General features: G+C 37.2%; 1 protein-coding gene across 10 annotated transcripts in view; it reads right to left on the reverse strand.

Moving 5' to 3' along the window:
• PTPRM (protein tyrosine phosphatase receptor type M) overlaps positions 1 to 17822 on the reverse strand; it is a 443590-nt gene that overhangs the window by 210374 nt on the left and 215394 nt on the right. For all 10 annotated transcript variants that reach the window (XM_059858357.1, XM_059858382.1, XM_059858348.1 and 7 more), the window contains 2 exons: positions 3867 to 4175; positions 565 to 674 (listed from right to left, as the gene is read on the reverse strand). In XM_059858357.1, coding sequence (XP_059714340.1) covers positions 565 to 674; positions 3867 to 4175 — 419 coding nt within the window. The remainder of the gene's footprint in view (positions 1 to 564; positions 675 to 3866; positions 4176 to 17822) is intronic.

The raw sequence follows: 17822 nt of genomic DNA on the forward strand, positions 1-17822 counted from the left end.
AGGTAAGAAGCTTAACAGTGATTATTGTCTGACAGCTTAATCTGTGCAGTCTTTTGTCAATTTTTCTAAGAGGTATTCAGGCAGAGCTTCCACATGAGAAAAAGAAGTGATTTTTAGACATCTAACAACATACAATTTTGTTGAATTTGCATTTTAAAAAAGCTAGATTTTTAAAAATTATGCCTGCTTGTTTTTATTACAATAGGCTTCTATAATGAGGCTTATCTAAATGTGACATTGACTGTAACCACTGTCTTATGTCTCTAAATTTTTGAGGAACTTGCTAAGATCTGTCTTTCAATCTTTTGCATATTTGATCTAGAGTACAAGATAGAATGCTATATCATGGTTCTAGATACCATGACAGCAGGTTTCTTAAAGTTAGTAACTTGAGGCCATGCTGGGTCCTGCGTAATTCACTCCTACATTGTGTTTTGTTTTAAGTGGCTACTGTTTTAAAAATGAAGTTAATTTTACATAAGCTGTAAAAACACATTAATTTTTTATGATTATGCATTTTGGAGAATCAAAACTGTACATAAAATATGGCAAATTTCTAGATACCTCATACAAAGTAATCACACCATATGTTTGCGCTGGCTCCCTCCACTGAAGAAAAATCTTCTCTTCAAAGGTACTCCCTTGAATGGATTCAAGCGGCACAGCACTCGGGACTAACAGATTAAAAAAAAAGAAGTGGTTTTAAGAAAAATCTCAGAAGGACATGCTCTGTTTAAATATTTGTACTGCTGAAACATAAAAACCATCCACCATAATTTCCCCAAAGACTGAAGCAAAGGCCAGGGTAGCTCAGGAGAAGAACGATTTATTTAACAACACAGTGCCATTATGTGTCACCTTCCGTGTAAGAACAAATTAGTGAGCATCACACATTTCCTGTAAACCCCTACTGATAATTAAAAAATTGGACAAATCAATTGTTTATAAGGTAAAATATACACAGGGAAACACAAGCAAACAAGTAAAATCTACCTGTGATACCTACTTATCAACAGCGTTACTTCCCAAAGTAGAAAATATATTAAACATTCATATATGAAAATGGACAAGCGTTGAATAAAAGGTATAGTTTCAGAGAAAAGTTATACAGGAAGGATGAGACACATATCGCATTGAACAGCAATGCTCACTGACAGTAGGCCTGAAAACCTACAAGAGGATGGACATAAGAAAAGTATGAAATAGTCACTAAAAAGTACATGAAAAGTAAAAATCTGACATTATTAATTTTTGTTAAAGTCTCTTAATGTGGGAGAAAAGAACTGTGAATAGTCAGGGATGTTAGAAGGTTCTGATGAAAGGTGTGCAAACTGCTCTCCGGTATCTACTTGTGTTTCCTATTTGTTCTGCAATCGTTGCCTTATCTCCAAGGCAATGCAATTTTTAGAGGATGTATAAACAGCAAGCAGACCTATATCTGTGATTTCATTTTTTAACAACACTGGTAAAGTAATGCAAAAAAGAAAACACTCCTGAGAAATGCACACAGGACTGCTGTGAAGCAACAGGCATTATGGCGCTAGCACTTTGGCACAAACTTTTTTTCACATTTTCCATGTGAAAATCCAATAGAAAGAGTCACATAACATTTTCTACTGGCCACAGAAAGCAGGTAGAAGCCACTTGCTGGAGTGAAATAATTTCTCAGACCCCTTCCTGAGATTTACTCAAATGGTTAAGGAATAGAAGAATCTGCAAGCAACACATTTGGTGACTCCTTCCTGTTGACACTTCTGGTACTTCTGGAACTTTAAGAACTTCCTCTGTATTTCTGCTACAGAACTTCCTACTGTTCCATGCTGTTGCTGTGGGAGTTGACAAGGTTTAGGGCTTTTTGATCACCTCTCCATAGCTCTCCAGAGAGCTCCTTGCTCTACCAAGTGGAAGCTCCAAGGACAGGTTCTGGACTGGCTTACCAGTCCTGTGTGCACCAGTACAATGACACCTTTAGAGCAATCTTAATTCTGGGCACTAAGCCTTGTTTCCAAGTAGGAGAACTAGCAAAACTCTTTGGGAATAATGAGATTAATGATCTATGTGTAAAGGAAGAGGACTTAAATATAGTGTAAATAAGCTGGAAGTAGAGCAAAGCACTACTTTTTGAGATACTTTTTGAGCACTACTAATTTGAGATAACCTCTCAAATTATCTGAAGGTCATAAACCCTGAGCAGCTGTGCCATACAGGGTGAGTTCAAACACTGGCAGAGGTCACCTAGAGACGTACTTAAACTCAACTGTACAAGGCCTTGAGCAATCTGCTATCACCTGATCTTCTGTAAGCAGAAGGTTGGACTAAATGAGCTCTGGAAGTCCCCTGCAAACCAACAAGATCGTGTGAACTGGAAAATTATGATGACTATTTGGGTCAGTATGTTGTTTAACTTTCAGACTTAGATACCTTGCTGAATGTGTACAGTACACTAAAAAGTTGTAATTTTTTTCAAGGTATTCTCTCAGACAGTGACATTGGTTTTTAATAGGTCCTGAAATAACATGAAGTTCCAGAGGGAAAGGAACAAGAAATTTTAAATAAAACACATAAACATCCCAGACAACATTAAGCTCTTTAGCTTTGTCATCCTACATTTGAACCGAATTAAATTTAGGGCATGACAGCACAATTAATTCTAATTAACCATTTCTTTTTGTTAGCTGTGCTTTGCTAAAAATGTTGCATTAGTAACTATATATTCCTAAATTGTTTAATTTATTCCCTCATATATTTTGATTAGAAATTAGTACTACATAAAACCAATACAGCATGTTTTAAATAATTTAATAGGCTTAAATGACAGACTTCAAGTATTTATTATAAAAGGAGCTCATCACTGCTGAAGTTTTTACTAGAAATATTTCCATCATGTTTTAAGGAAATCTATCATTGATCAGGAAGAAAATACAAATCCATTCCTGTTCAGATTTCAGACGATAAAAACCGAAGGTAGATCAGTGATAAAAAGCAATGCCAAGTCATTTGACAAGGTTCCTTTGAACTGTATGCATTTGAAAGAACCAAAACCAAGGTCAAAAAAACTAAGGTACATTTGTAAGGGGCTATATATCAGCACAGAGTATTCTGGAAAGGTGAAACGGATTCCTGGTGCATGATCAGTTCAACAAGGAAGTCGCATTTTGGTACTGTAGCTGAGAGAGCAGCTCTGCATGTGTAATCAAAGTAGTATCACAGAAGACTTGGGAGGAGGGTATAACCTTTTCATGCAACATTATTAGAGCATTGCAGACACACATTACCCAATTCTTCTGTCTGCCTCAAAAAGATATTAGCTAATTACATTATTTATTATTTAATATCTTTATTAATAATCAAAAAAGAATATTTTTTACAAAGAGATATGAAAACACAATGGGAGTTGAAAATTATTAAAAGGGAGAGAATAGCTGTATATTTCAATGCCTGTATATGGAATGTAGTGTCTGAATTACCAACTAACAGTGTCTAGCAGTTAGAAAGCCAAAGACAGAGAAACTAGAACTGCAAATCAGGAACAAATGTTTAATGCAGAGCACATCATTCAGCAGAGGAGCTTCCATGAGGATACCGCTGACAATCACCTAGAATTTCTTCAAACTGATACTGGAACTTTAAAGAGGCAGAATATAGTTCAAGCAGAAGCTACAAATCTAAGGATGAAATTATTAAACTATCGTGGGATGTTACAGGTTATGTGAAAGATCACTCTAATAATGGAGCTTTACTCTTCTAAAATTGGTGAGGTTGGTGGAAAGTCTGTTACAAATTTTAGGGAAAGTAGAACATGCACTTATACAGAAAATTTATATTATCAGGTCTTGGACCATGTATATGTAAATACGAGCACTCACCATCTTCATCAGTTTGCACTACAAGTTCTTGGCTTTCTTTCCGTCCTTCGGGATTCATCAACACTAATTTGATGCTGACATTTGTGTATGGTGATAGGTTGGTAATTGTGTGCTGGGGATGGGAACTCTCTGTATCCCAGCTGACCTCCTCTCTCACTTGCTCCTGTCCTCCAGCCTGGTAGCGGTAATGGACTGTGAGGTTGTAGCGATGGCAGCGTGTGACATTATATCCAAAGGGCTCCCAGCAAATAGTGATCTGCCTAGATTTGATCTCCACAACCTCCAGTCTTCGGGGCCCACGCATGGGATCTGCAAAATTACCAACACAATTCTGCTGTGATTACTTATTCATATTAGAATAGTGACATGAGAAGTAAGTCGTACAGTTCTACAAGTATGCCAGGTGAACAGAAACAGAAATCCATTGCTGTATAGAATCACAGTATAATACAAGTATAGTCTCTAAAAAAGCAGGGTAAAATGGAGAAAAGAGTGAGAAGTGTCTGCTGAAAAATGAAGAGCAAATAAAACACTAAAAAGTTCTTATGATTCAACTCAAATTGCATGACACAGCTGAAATGACACTTTTTTACCTATTTCTTGCTTGCAAAAAGTAAGCATGTCCAATTTGTCTTGCACAAGTTATTTGGATTAACACTTATAGAGCAAAAACCTGCACAAAACAAGTATCTAGAAAGAAAAGGTAATTTCAGAGTAAACTTGCAAATATTATGATTTTCTTGCAGGACTGTTTATACAAAGGCTCGATGGTTCTTCATCTATTTCTTATTCATTTGTTTTTAAGTTAGACTTACTGCAATTACTCGATCTCTATTTGTCCAGGACAGTAAGTTAATATTCCAATTTCTTTAAAACAGACCATGGAGGTTTTTTCCCACAAAAACATTACCTGTTAATAGTGCAAATACCTCAGTTTGTTATAGTGGTTTAGCAAAGATACAAAATAAACAAGATATTCTCCTGCATCTGTGCTTTTCTAGAGATCTCCCAGTTGGAAATGAGCTATCAATCAAAACTACAAAAATATATACAGAAGCACCAAAGATTGCGGTTGATACATTTTCTTCAATCCTACTGGTCACAGCAACTGAGATGGAAAAGTGAATTAAAATTTCCACCATATTACAGCAGAACCACTGAGCTGATACCCCCCCATATTTTCAAAACACTGTCATTAATAGAGCTATTATACATATTTAGCAATAATCTGGGTTTTTTCATATTTGAGTCTTCAAAAAGATTAAAGACAATGTCAAGTTTTATCCACTGCTTCACTAGTTAAACACTTAGAAGACTTTTAATGAGTTAGAAGACTCTTATACGTAAACAAATTAATATGCATCTTCCTCCTTTTATGTTTATTAATCAACATGTCTTCACTAGGAATGTTCTAAACAATTTACACAGGATTTCATCTTTTTACTTTTTAACATAATCCCTGCATGCTTGAAATATTTGTTCAAAGATGCTATTCATCTTAACTCCTTGAAGAAAAGGTGTTAGGAAATTGCTTGTTCTAACATCTACAAAGCAGGTTATTTTTTCCCCTTTTAAATCATCCAGCTGCTTTTTCATTTTTTAATATTAATTTTCACCGTCAAACAGTGTTGATAATCAGTACAGAATATTTGGCAATTGGTGAAAAAATGGAAAAACAAACTAAATTCTAATCCTGGACTCCTTTCTAGCGACTTGACTGAGAGGTAAAAATGTCCCCACTAAGGATAAAACTCTATTGAGCCATTTATCTGCTTCCACGCTCAAGCATCCCAGCTAAGAATTCTGGCATCTGGGGGCTTTGCCACATTTCTATTGCTACAACCATTAAAATTAATCTGAAGCAAACCTCAAGGACTGGCATATGGACTTGATGACTTCCTAAACATTTACTTCTGGATAGCTCAGATATAAACTTCATGGAAAATGAGTTTTCCTGTTTTGTTTTTTAATTTCATTTCAGCTTCTAGGAATTTCTTGGTTTAGGTGAGATGATGAATAGCAAAGGACATTTGAGAGTTATCGCGTAACTGTAATTGTACCTGAATCGGCTAAATAGAAATAAAAAACCAACAAAATTGAGGTGACCCTGACATACAACATTAAACAATTGAACAAAGCTCCTGGCTGCAACAAAATGGAACAGCCTGCTTAGCTCCACAGTGGGCACATCAGAAAATTCACAGGGGAGCTGAGAAATCATTTTACTAGAGACATAAACCTAATTCATAGCATTTTAGAAGAGAAATTGAGTGGCTGTACAAAATACCTGGATCAAAACCTACCCGAGATTTCTGCCCAGGAGGAAAGTATTCTTATGTCATGTTACCTTAATAAAAAGTACAAGTTAGTCCTCCAGTTAAATCTATGAGAATGACAGATACATTTTCACCTCTAACAAAAAAGACAAGGGAAAAAAGAGTTTAAATTGTAAAAGATAGAGACAATACAGCTTCCCTTGATATTCAAAGGACAAAGCTCATCAGACAAGCCCAATACCCTGGTTGCTTTGGCTCCTGACTTGATTCTGTAGCCCCTTAGCATCAGACAGGTACACAGCTCATATATATTTTTTCCCAGCATTCATTCAGCGATTACACAATAGGGCCCCTAATGAACCCTGTCATTATTGAGCGCTTTAACAACCCTTATTTTAACTAAAAAAAAAAAAAAAAAAAAAAAAAAAAAAAAAAAAAAAAAAAAAAAAGCTAAGGTAACAATGGAATTTTGGGATTAAAAAAGCCATGTATAGCAGTTAGTGCAACAAAAGCTAGAAAACTAAGTTTCCATTTGATCAATTTAGCAACTAAATTGAATTTCTCTGGTGGTACCACTGTATATGACAGAAGAAATATTTCACAGACTAGAATCACAGAATCATCAAGGTTGTAAGAGATCTTTAACATCATGAAGCCCACCTGTCAATACAGCACTGTCACTGTAAGCCCTAAAGCACCTCACCCAATGCTAGATCCAGATTCCTCTTAAGGAGCTCTAAGGATTGTCTCTCCCAACAGCTCCCTGGGCAACCTATTCTGATGCCAAACCACCCTAACTGTGAAAAAAAATCTGATTGATTATCTATTTATCTATCTATCTTTAATGTAATATGGGTCTGAGAGCACAGTACATCACTTCCATCACTTCTGATATACTGGAAGGTATATGCTCTTCATCAGGAAAGACACAGGATACTTGGGGAAAGGAAACTGCTAAGCTGCACTAAAAGAATGACAGCTAATGACTGTGATTTAAAAGGGAAAGCTGAATTAATTACTAGGGCATGATGACTTCATTTGGTTGATTTTGTTTTCTGAAGGATTTATCACTTTCCCAACCTTGGTGAAATTGGTGAGCTCCCAACTGTAAGTGAAGAAGTAGGCATCCTTCAGAGATGCTACTGTTGTGCTCAGGAGACTTGCACTAACTATCCCTGTGAAGTGGAAGGCTGTCATCCCAGCAATGGTCTGCTGTTGTTACCTTGCACAACAGACCTTGTTGGTCTGTTGTTGTTACCTTGTACAATAGCTACAAAAAGAAGTGTCATTTCACAGCGCTGCTGACCACAGCTGAAATCACACATTTTAGAGCAGAAGAATAAGGAGTTCAACCACCACACGAACTGTATTTTATACAACATATGTACTTCAAACCATGAGTGCTATTTGCTAAGCCTTTGCTTCCTCCTTACTTGGCAAATGCCCACCTGCAGAGGTTACACAGCCAGATCTCTCCACCCACTGCAGTTTTCTAAGTGAACTGAGCCTCTGCTGCTCCTCGGTGCTCCAGCTATTTTCTTACGCCTTACTGGTACAAATCATGAGGCAAATGGGGAAAATGAGGCCGCCTGAGTGGTAAGGGAAGATGTTTTTCTCCCAATGGAGCACACTGCCTGTCAAGCCTGAAGCTTAGCCAGCTAGTTCTTTACTCATTCCCCTGCTGGTGCCTGCAGCATTTTTCATACTGCTCTCCTTCTGCCAGGTTCAGCAGGGAATCAGGCAGTGAATTCTGACAGTTGCAGCTCTGACCTGAGGGACCAGCAAGCCTGGTTCTAGCCCCTGGCACTTCAGCATCCCATTTAATTGGTGATCTTGCCTCCTTCTCTGCTCCACTCTGTTTTCCTGAGAATATGGAGCACAGACTGACAGGATCAATTTCCACTGCAGCTGCAATTCACAGCTCATTTCTCTGGAACTTCACTCTTTACCTTTTACCACAAGTACAATGCTTTTTCAGAAACTCAATTTCAGAATCACAGAGACATTTAGGTGTATTCTTAGCATCCTGTCATTGATCATCAAAACTTGAGCTTAAGATGAAAATTCAAGACTGGAAGTTTTGTCTTTTCATCACAGCCTGCACAGACCTGAGATAAGAACAAGAAAGGAACAGCAATTTTCTGCCACTCCATGGTACTCCAGTAGCTGCAGACATCTGGTCTGTGTTAGACACTATTTGAAAGGTGCCTAACAATAGGAATTAAGAATTTATTTCTTGTTCAAGAAAACTATTAGTGGAGTTTAGCTATGCAACAACTCTCAGGACTAAAATTTCAGGTCAGACTCTATTGTCCTTCCAGAGGAAGTACAGGATAGATAGAACAGGAAAAGAAACACATATTCAATGAGAACTGAATATTTAAGATATTATCCACAAAACAGCTTTTTAAACATAATAGTTGATTAATGATAATTTAAAGTAAAGGCTTCATAGATTGCCTAAGCAGTCTTGTTCAAATCACTTAACATCTTTTCACATCAATTCCCTCTGAGTAAAGTGGGAGCCACAGTACTCTGGCATCAGTATCTGGTGGTGTCACAGAGAATTGCATGAATGCCTGCAAGGAACTTGCATGTTACAGTGGGGGAGACCACCTATAGGGGAACAGAAAACATGGCTGCTATCAAAGCAACAACATTTGGTTTGTTTCTAGAAAACGAATCTCCATGTTTGTCTACATCTACAGTCAACGCCAAACAAGAATACAGGTAAAATAATTTACTTGTTTGGCTCGTCCTCATTTGACTTGAAATCTAATCTACACATGATTAACAATTTGGGGTTGTTTGCAAACTTGGTAAGACAGTTCTGTAAAAGATCACATTCATCTGCGATGGTGTGATTTTTACATTGTTATTTTTCTTCATTTGAGTTCTTCAACAACAGACTGAAGTTCAAAAAGAGCTCTTTGCTCCAAATGCCACATGATTTATCTAATCTGATAACAGATCAGGGTTTTTCGAATTCAAGTTTGCCAAAAACTGTGGAATGCAGTTGAGGAAAGAAACAATGAGCAAGACTTTGGGTGGTGCAATTTCAGAGTTTTTTAACACATTTTTATTTCAGTCAGATTTGTTAATACAAAGAACTGCTTTGTAGTTAGGATTAGAGGAAGAAAAAGAACACTTTAACCACATGATTTTTCATACTGTCCATTATTTGAGTTATAAAAGAAAGTTTTCAAACAAAGAGAGGGCAAACAAAGAAACAAAGGGACAAATGACTCAGAAACAGAATCAAAATCCTAGTATGATGATGGTGGTGTGATTGTACTGCTTAGTCCCACTATTTTAAAATGAAAACAAAGACTAAGCTGCCAGTGTGCACAAAAGTGTTGAAGATCCAGAAAAAACCTTTAAGTAAAGAGTGCCACATTAGAGGTCAGTCATTTTACTCATCTAAGAGCACAGCATGTTCAGGAAGCAACTAAAAATGTTAAAAAACAGCACAGAATAATTGTAAATGGGTGTTGTATGAAGTATCTCTACTTCCTGTCATGGAGCAGCCATGGACATTGACAGTATCAGTTACTAAGGTTATTCAGGTAAATGCAGAAGACCACAGAAGATACCCAGCATCTCTTGGAAAGATTCCAAAATATTGTATTTAAAATTGTTACCAATATTTCATAATACTAACTAGTAACACTTCCAAAAGAATGTTTCTACTTCTGCAAAACCAGATGCCTCCTGCAGAAAAGCAGTACTTCTATCAGTCCCTAACACTTTAAAAAATGTTGGGATGCAAGACCTGCAGAGTTTCAGCACTAATGAAAGAAAGAACAATGAGACAGAAAAACTGAAATGGTAGTCACCTGCCATGCCACAGAGAAAGGAATAATCAGGTTTTCTTATATATATATATAAAATATATGCTGAAAGCTAACTACGAATGTTTGTGCCAATTCTTAGCAAAATGGCTTCTTATTCATTGTATTATTTTTAGAAAGATTTTCTTACTCTTTATTATGTTCTTTCAATTATATTATTTTGTCTTACATGGTCACAATGCCAGTGAAAGAAGATGAACAGAAGGATGTACATACTCTGAAGTCAGTGTACTAGCTTTGAGCAGTAGCCTGTGGGGATCCTTCCGCACCCTCATTATTGGAGACGTAAGAGCACTGAGAAGCAGGAATAAGCCTCCTGTACAAATTTCCCTCAGCACCTTTACTTTCATGATCAGCGTCCATAGTGTCACAATGGTCAAAGAGAAAGTATCAAAAGGACTACACTGAAGTAAAAAAAAAAAAATCTCAGTGCACCTGTTACCACAGACAATTTTCTTTCTCTGGACTAAAATACTTCCCATCATTTGAAAACTGGAAGATTCACATTTAGAGCATGTGCCCATACTCAGCCTCTACTTCCTGGTCAAGATGCCAACAGTCTACCAGCTGAAAGAGAAAAGCCAGCATCTCCCAAAGCATCTCCCAAAGCATCTCCCAAACAGCTGTGCTGCCAGAATATTACAGCTAATACCATTCTTCCTCAGCATGGAACCAGATGCAAGACTATGCTTCCACTGACTTTCTTATATACTTTGGCTAATGTGTAGGTAAACCTTATGTATCTGTAGCAGGTATGACAAAAGCATGTTCTCCCAGTTTATATCCAAAGAAATTGAAACTTAGAAGAAATTGAATTGCCTGGAAAAGGCTGCAGTTCATCAGTAAAAGCCATGCAATCCCAGTTCTCAGTTTCATTTTAAACCTATTAGAACACAACATTGAAATGTGCTTTTTTTCCTCTGTACTTTGGGGCCAAAAGAAGTTAGTTCCAAAATGTGTGAGCTCAGAAAACAATATAATACAGCAACAAAATGAATAGGCCAAGTTCTTATAATAAGCCAGCTTGAATCCTCACTCATTTCACAAATTCAAATGTGAGATATAGTACAAGTCTGCTTTTACCAGGAAGGATCCTAAATACTACCATCACATAATCACTAAGAGATTTTTTTCTGCGCTATTTCTAGATGAGACACAAGCTAAGGTAGAGGAATTGTTGGGAAGAGAACAATTAGTATTTAGCCAACTATAGAGGATTAATGGAGAGCAAATTCTAGTAAGCATCTAAGGCATCAGCTCACTGCTTGCAGAAAGTGTAGCTGTTGCTTGAAACCAGATCAGGAATTTTTTAGTAATATATTATTACAAGCACTTGACACAGAAACATGAATGAGTGATAAAATCATGCATGAGAAATTTTCTTAACTTTTTATCTCTTCTCCAGTTCATGGCTACACATATTTTATGAGGCCTATGTCTTCAGGAGGACATTCACAGTAGTAAAATATATTGGTCTAATCATCAATACCACCCTTTTAATCATCAATTACATTTTTTTAAAGGGAATAACATTTTGAAATGTTGGTTTCTATCCAGTATTTTCTTTCAAGAGAGGGCTGATATGAATAGTTCAATTTATAGTAAAATTTGAATCTGAAGCCATGTAAATTGAATCTAATATTTCTTTATGTTGTCATTTTATAGGTATACTCTGAATGGTAAATCATCTAAATTCTAATACATTTAAATAAGGCATGAAAAAAACCATCATTTGATATATTTTTGTCAAATTACCTACATTACATGATTACTCCTCCACAATCAAAATCAGATTTTAAGTATGAATGATAAAAACAAGATTACATTCCAAATCTGCAACACAGATTTTAGTTGCTTGTTTAAAATGACATACCTAGCTATTCAGTAATCACTTTATAATAACCCCTTTCATTTCTAAATCTTCTTAGCCATCAGCCACTAGTGAGGAAAATGCTGGCAGTGGTTTTTACAACTACACATTAGTTTTATATTTCATGACAAGCTAATTCTACAGAGTTTGAAAGACAGACAAGCATGTGTTCTTAAGATATTCTTTCTTTTGCATGAAGAAAGCACACATCTAACTGCGGAGTGAAAAATAAAGAGTGCAGACATATACTTTCCATTTCACATACATGGCAGTAACAATTTATCCCAACTTCACCCCAGGAACTGCCACAAATATGTAAATCAAGAATTAAAAGGTGGTGACAAATAACTCTTGGAAGAATTACCATGGTAAGATGGCAAATAAAGTGCCTATTTCTGGTAGAAGGTACCTTTGGTAGATCTACCTTTGATAGATGCTGGATCAGAATGATTTTTGAGGAAAATTGAAGTCAAATGAGCTGTGATGTGTATACTGTCCCTCTCAATTGAATCTATCACAGGCATCTAAATTTAACCCTTTGACTGAGTTACCACATGACTGCTTTACAGTGTCATTGCTGTCCTCTTCTCTCGCTTCTCCATCGTTTTTAACACAGCACGTCATCGTCTGCTGATCTGACACAAACATATTTAGGCAGACATGCGCCTCCACACCTGTGGCACCTTTCAGAAGCTGGCACAGACTTACAGACCAATTCACACAGAATGCAGATCAGATGCTGCTCATATTTGAGAAGATGCAGGCAACACAAAGGAAGCTGAAGGCCTGAGGAGTTGCTTTTGTGGCCACCTCCTTCACACATTTATCACCACACAGAACTGTGTTCAGTGAATGCAAAACCATCTGGTTTCATGGGTTGATACATAAACTTTCAGATATATTAAGGGATGGTGCAGATGGATGGCTCATAATTAAGCATATTCATGGGAACAACAGACACAATTTGACCACACACTGTGAACAGGGGAAATTACATTAATGTAACATACACTCCTATTCACTGCTCAAAAAATGGGAACCCAGGAGAACATTATAAATATTTAGAAGTTATAGTGTGAGGGAAGAATTCAGAAGAATTTTTCTAACCCATTTTCCTAGAAATGGCTGGAATACATCTAGGGCATTGTAAGATGCTAAACCATTCTCTCCATAGGCTAATAAGGTACATGTATTTTTTGCAGTGCCCCAATCACCTTCTGAGTGTGACTAGTATTAATGGCAAAGCCATACACTGTTGCTCTGCTGTGTGACAGATTAGCATGCTCAAACTCCTTATATTTTATGGTACAGCTGCCTGAGTTACCCCTAAAGCGAACCAGAGAAAAGATAAACCATTGTGAAAATTAGTGAAGGTTTCAGCTGTTCAATACCTGCCCTGAAAGTAGAAGCCCAGAGACTGTTTATTATGTTGCACAAAAGAATAAATGGGCAATGCTGTTTCACAGATCAGTCAGAATAAGATGTAGCAGCGTGTTCTGGTAATCACTGTGGCCTATCACCACTGACAAATCACATTACTTCAGAGCTGTTACGTACAGCGGTGGTAGCTAAATTGGGGACTGAAAACAGAACCCAGACTGAACCTTGATGACAGGACAACATGGTCATATAAATCTACGTAGAAGAGAAAATGCCACCAATCAATGTTACTCATCTAAAAAGAGTATTTACCATTCTTTCTAATCTGACATGTGCAATGAACCTTAACCAAATGATGTACAGTGAGATCAGTTCTGACAAATAACTCTCAAATGCATAAACCCGATAAATGAATCAGATTCTCTGTAACAACTGGTAAAAGAAACTTTGAGTTTATACACATGTCAAAGGTGAACAGAATATTCTGTCTTCCTACTACACTATTATGTGCTAACTACTATAAACACATAAGAACTGTAAAGTTGATAAGATCATCTGGTTAATTTGTGACAGGACTCACTTCCCAAAAGAATCTCCTTCATATTTGCAACTCAGTCTGGATGCATATCCTCATGTTAGGTCCACCCTCAGGACTTTTACAGGAGCTTCATCCAAACCTGAGTAGTTACTAGCTACTGAGTAATTTAAGATGTTTTTTCACCCACAATCTCAAATGTGAGATTTGTCTTTGATACTGTCACTAACTAAAACATCTGGTTTCAATATCAGTTGCAACATTCAACTATACATAGTATTTTATAAACTAAAGTCTTTCAAAAGTCCCTACATTAAGAGGATACACTCTTTTATTGGCTGAATACATTAAATCTTTTTTTCCTGCTATATCTAGAGGATACTTCAAGAAATGCCACACATTGCTTCCTCTCTAGTAGATGTCTTTGAATTTTCCTTTGACAGATCAAGAGGTTATTTACCACCAGTCTTCTTTGCTATGCCACTCTCCATAAAAAGCAAACATAAGAAACTATGCATTAGGATGAAGGGAATTTATATTGTTATACTGAAGCATTAAACACAGAAGAAATCAGCCCATCATTGTTAATGATACATTTCAGTAAGAAAATAAACTGCCAGTGGAGGAGAAAGGAGAACATCTGGGAAAAGGGGGTGTACTGGATGGTAAATTGCTCTAAAGTTAATTATTTTTAAGATTTAAAAGAGTCCTAAGATTCCCACAAAAACTTATATGCCTGGGAATTTGACATCTGCCTCAATACAGAAATATATGATTAAAAAAATACAGATAAACAAGCATGGGAAAAAGAAGAAAATAAGAAAATAAATATGCTTTTATGTAATGTGTATCACATATTAGTCAAGCCTGTGTTGTTTCCTTTAAACCATTCTTTATTTCCATACATGATCTTGAGCCTGTTTTGTTTATTTCCTTTCTCTAGTCCTAAAGATTAAACATTTATCAGGACTACATTTCCCTCTGTTGCCTGCAGCATCCCTTGCTTTAAACTCTACACATCACTTTACATTTGGCTCCGTCCTTTTGCTTTCTCCCCCTCCTCTAAACTTGGTCCTGTCAAATGGATTAAAGAACCTGTGCATTTATGCCAGAACCATAACTGACATGAAAGAGCACAGAGCAGCCATCAAATATTCAGGAAAGCAGCGGTGATGGGAGGTTGCTAAAGTACCTGTGAACATGAGCAAAGGAGAGGGGCCAGGACGAGATTACAGTTTCACTGGTCCAAGACAGACAGTTTCTTTTCTGTTGGGACAGAACCAGATCACTCTGCAGATCACTCAGGAGCCCTGTATCACAATTTTACCACACAATGCAGGGAAAACAGAACAAAAGTACACCAGATATAAGTTGGTGTGACAAATTACAGAACTGCATATGACAGCAATTAAATAAATCTGAAAACTATCTAATTCCATCACCAATGACTTGGGATTCAAAGTCCATTAAGCACTGTTTTTCTCCAATTGAACTGAACTAATGGAAAATAATTCCTATGCTGAAAAAGGTCATACACCAAGTAGTAAAAAACAAATACTGTACAGTCACTATTCGTAAGCTACTCTAATTTGAATTTATAAATTGATGACATCTGTTATAAATCATGCAGTTTTCTTCCAAGCACAGAAATTTCTCATTGCCAGCTTTGTCCTGCCTTTATCCCAATTATGAAATTGAAAAATTCAGGATAATAAGTTACACAGAGTTTGTGAAGTGCTCAGAGTTTCTGAACTTTTAATCTTTCGGCATGCTTTTCCTAACAAAACTGGGAAGAGAGTAAAGAGAAAGCAAAAACCATAAAATCCAAACCTATAGAAATCAACGAGCACCTGCAATATCTCAAAACCAGCAGTTCCCGGAGTTTTAGGTCAATGAATAGCCACAGAGATGTCCTCATTTAAAAATGAAAATAAAGTTTTAAAGCAGTTTTAGAAAAGAGGAAATATTCAGAAAGATATAAACCATACATTTTAAGTACCAAAATTTGCATTTGCATGATAGAAAATATAAGCTCTTATTGTAACTCATAATTGAACCAAATGAGAATGCAACAATAGAAGAGCTGCCTCTTTTGAATTTGCAGAATGGTGCAGGGGTCATCTACAATAATCTTGAATTATGATGATGCTTATTTTTTTGTCAGTAATCTACATGCAAATAAAAATGGCTTGCTGGATTTAGTATATATATGCACACAAACTCTAGAAATATTCATATAATGTATAACCAACTTAAACTAGAAATTTCTTGATAACTGAGCATCTGGTTTATGTTTTGTTAAGCCTGCCAGTAGGGTAACTGCATTTTAAACTGTTTCTGTAGGAAGAAATAATTTCATTGACTTGTAATAAGGACTGTGATATTCAGAACTCCGTTTCCAATAGGTAATCTACAAAAACAGAAAGTAGCCATTAATAAATAATTATAAATATTAATTTATCTTGCTGTACTAAATCATAGAATCATAGAATTGGAAGGGACCCACAAGGATAATCTAGTCCAATTCCTGGCCCTGCAGACAACATCCTAAGAGAGGATGTGCCCGAGAGCATTGTCCAAATGCTTCTTGAACTCTGTCTGGTTTGGTGCTTCCCTGGGGAGCCTGTTCCAGTGCCCAACTACTGATTCAGTGAAGAAATTTTTCCTGATATCCAACCTAAACCTCCCCGGCACAACTTCAGGCCTTTTGCTTGGGTCCTGTCAGGCCAGCACAGAGCAGAGGTCAGTGCCTGCCCCTCCTCTTCCCCTCACAAGGAAGTTGTAGCTGCAATGAGGTCTCCCCTCAGTCTCCTCCAGGTGGAAGAGAGACCCCAGGTGTTCCCCTTATGGCTTGCTTCCCCTTCAGTGTCCTCCTTTGGACGCTCTCTGATACCTCAGTAACTTTCCTCCATTGTGGTGCCCAAAACTGCACACAGCACTCGAGGTCACACAGCACCAGTGCAGAGTAGATGGAAACACTCCCGTGAGGTTCTCCTGACTGGATCTCAAAGGTAAAGCACACAGACAAAATGGAAAAAAAGTCATAGAAAGATAAAATGACAGAGACTCGAAGTCCTCAAAAGTTTGTTTGCCAGGTCCAATCCATCACCTAATGTCTGTGTGGATCAGTATTATCCACAGAGGTAAGTTTTAATGGAAAGATCCCTGTACTGGAGAATTTGAAACCTCGGCTCAATTTCTGACTTAGGTACTTATCACTGCAAGATGGCAGAAATTCCATTCAATAACTCCAATCTAAATAACTAAATCCTCTGTTTGCGAAGTACTTTGATATTTATAGAATCATAAAGCAGAATCATAGAAATGTTAACTATGGAAAAGACCTTTAACATCACTGAGTCCAACCATTAATCAGCACACTGCCAAACCTACCACTAAACATCATCCCCAAGTGCCACATCTGCATGTCTTCTAAATACCTCTGGGGATGGTAACTCCATCACTTCCCTGGGCAGTCTTTTCCAGGGCTTGATAATCCTTTCTCAAATTTTCTTTCCTGATACCCAATATAAACCTCCCCTGGAGCAATGTGAGGCCATTACCCCTTGTCCAGTCACTTGTTACCTGAGAGAAGGGAGTGAAACCTCATCCCTAAAACCTTGTTTCAGGTAAGTGTAAAGAGGGATGATGGCCCCAGTGAGCTTCTTTTTCTCCAGGCTAAATTATCTCAGTTTCCTCAGCAGCTCCTCCTAAGATATATGCTCTAGACTGTTCACCAGCTTCACTGGTGTAGGAAGGAGATATTGTTACTTTTCCAGTATTCTCTGAAAGGTGAAAGAAAAGCAGTATGAAGATCAGGGTATCTTCAGCTATTCAAATGCTGAAGGCACTTACCAATCCATACAACTGCCTGATTTTCACTTTTTGTGCCTCCACTTCTCAAATCCCTGGAGAAGGAAGGTGGAGGAGAAGGTGGGTCTGCTTTTGGAAAGTCATGGTGGGGGGACTAAACTGGGGAGAACCTTTCCTAAACCATGAAACAGGTGAGTTAGGAGAGGGTCTGTAGGGTGGCCTCTGTGAGGA

This window comes from Haemorhous mexicanus, chromosome 1 (assembly GCF_027477595.1).
Source record: "Haemorhous mexicanus isolate bHaeMex1 chromosome 1, bHaeMex1.pri, whole genome shotgun sequence".
Classification (NCBI taxonomy): Eukaryota; Metazoa; Chordata; class Aves; order Passeriformes; family Fringillidae; genus Haemorhous; species Haemorhous mexicanus.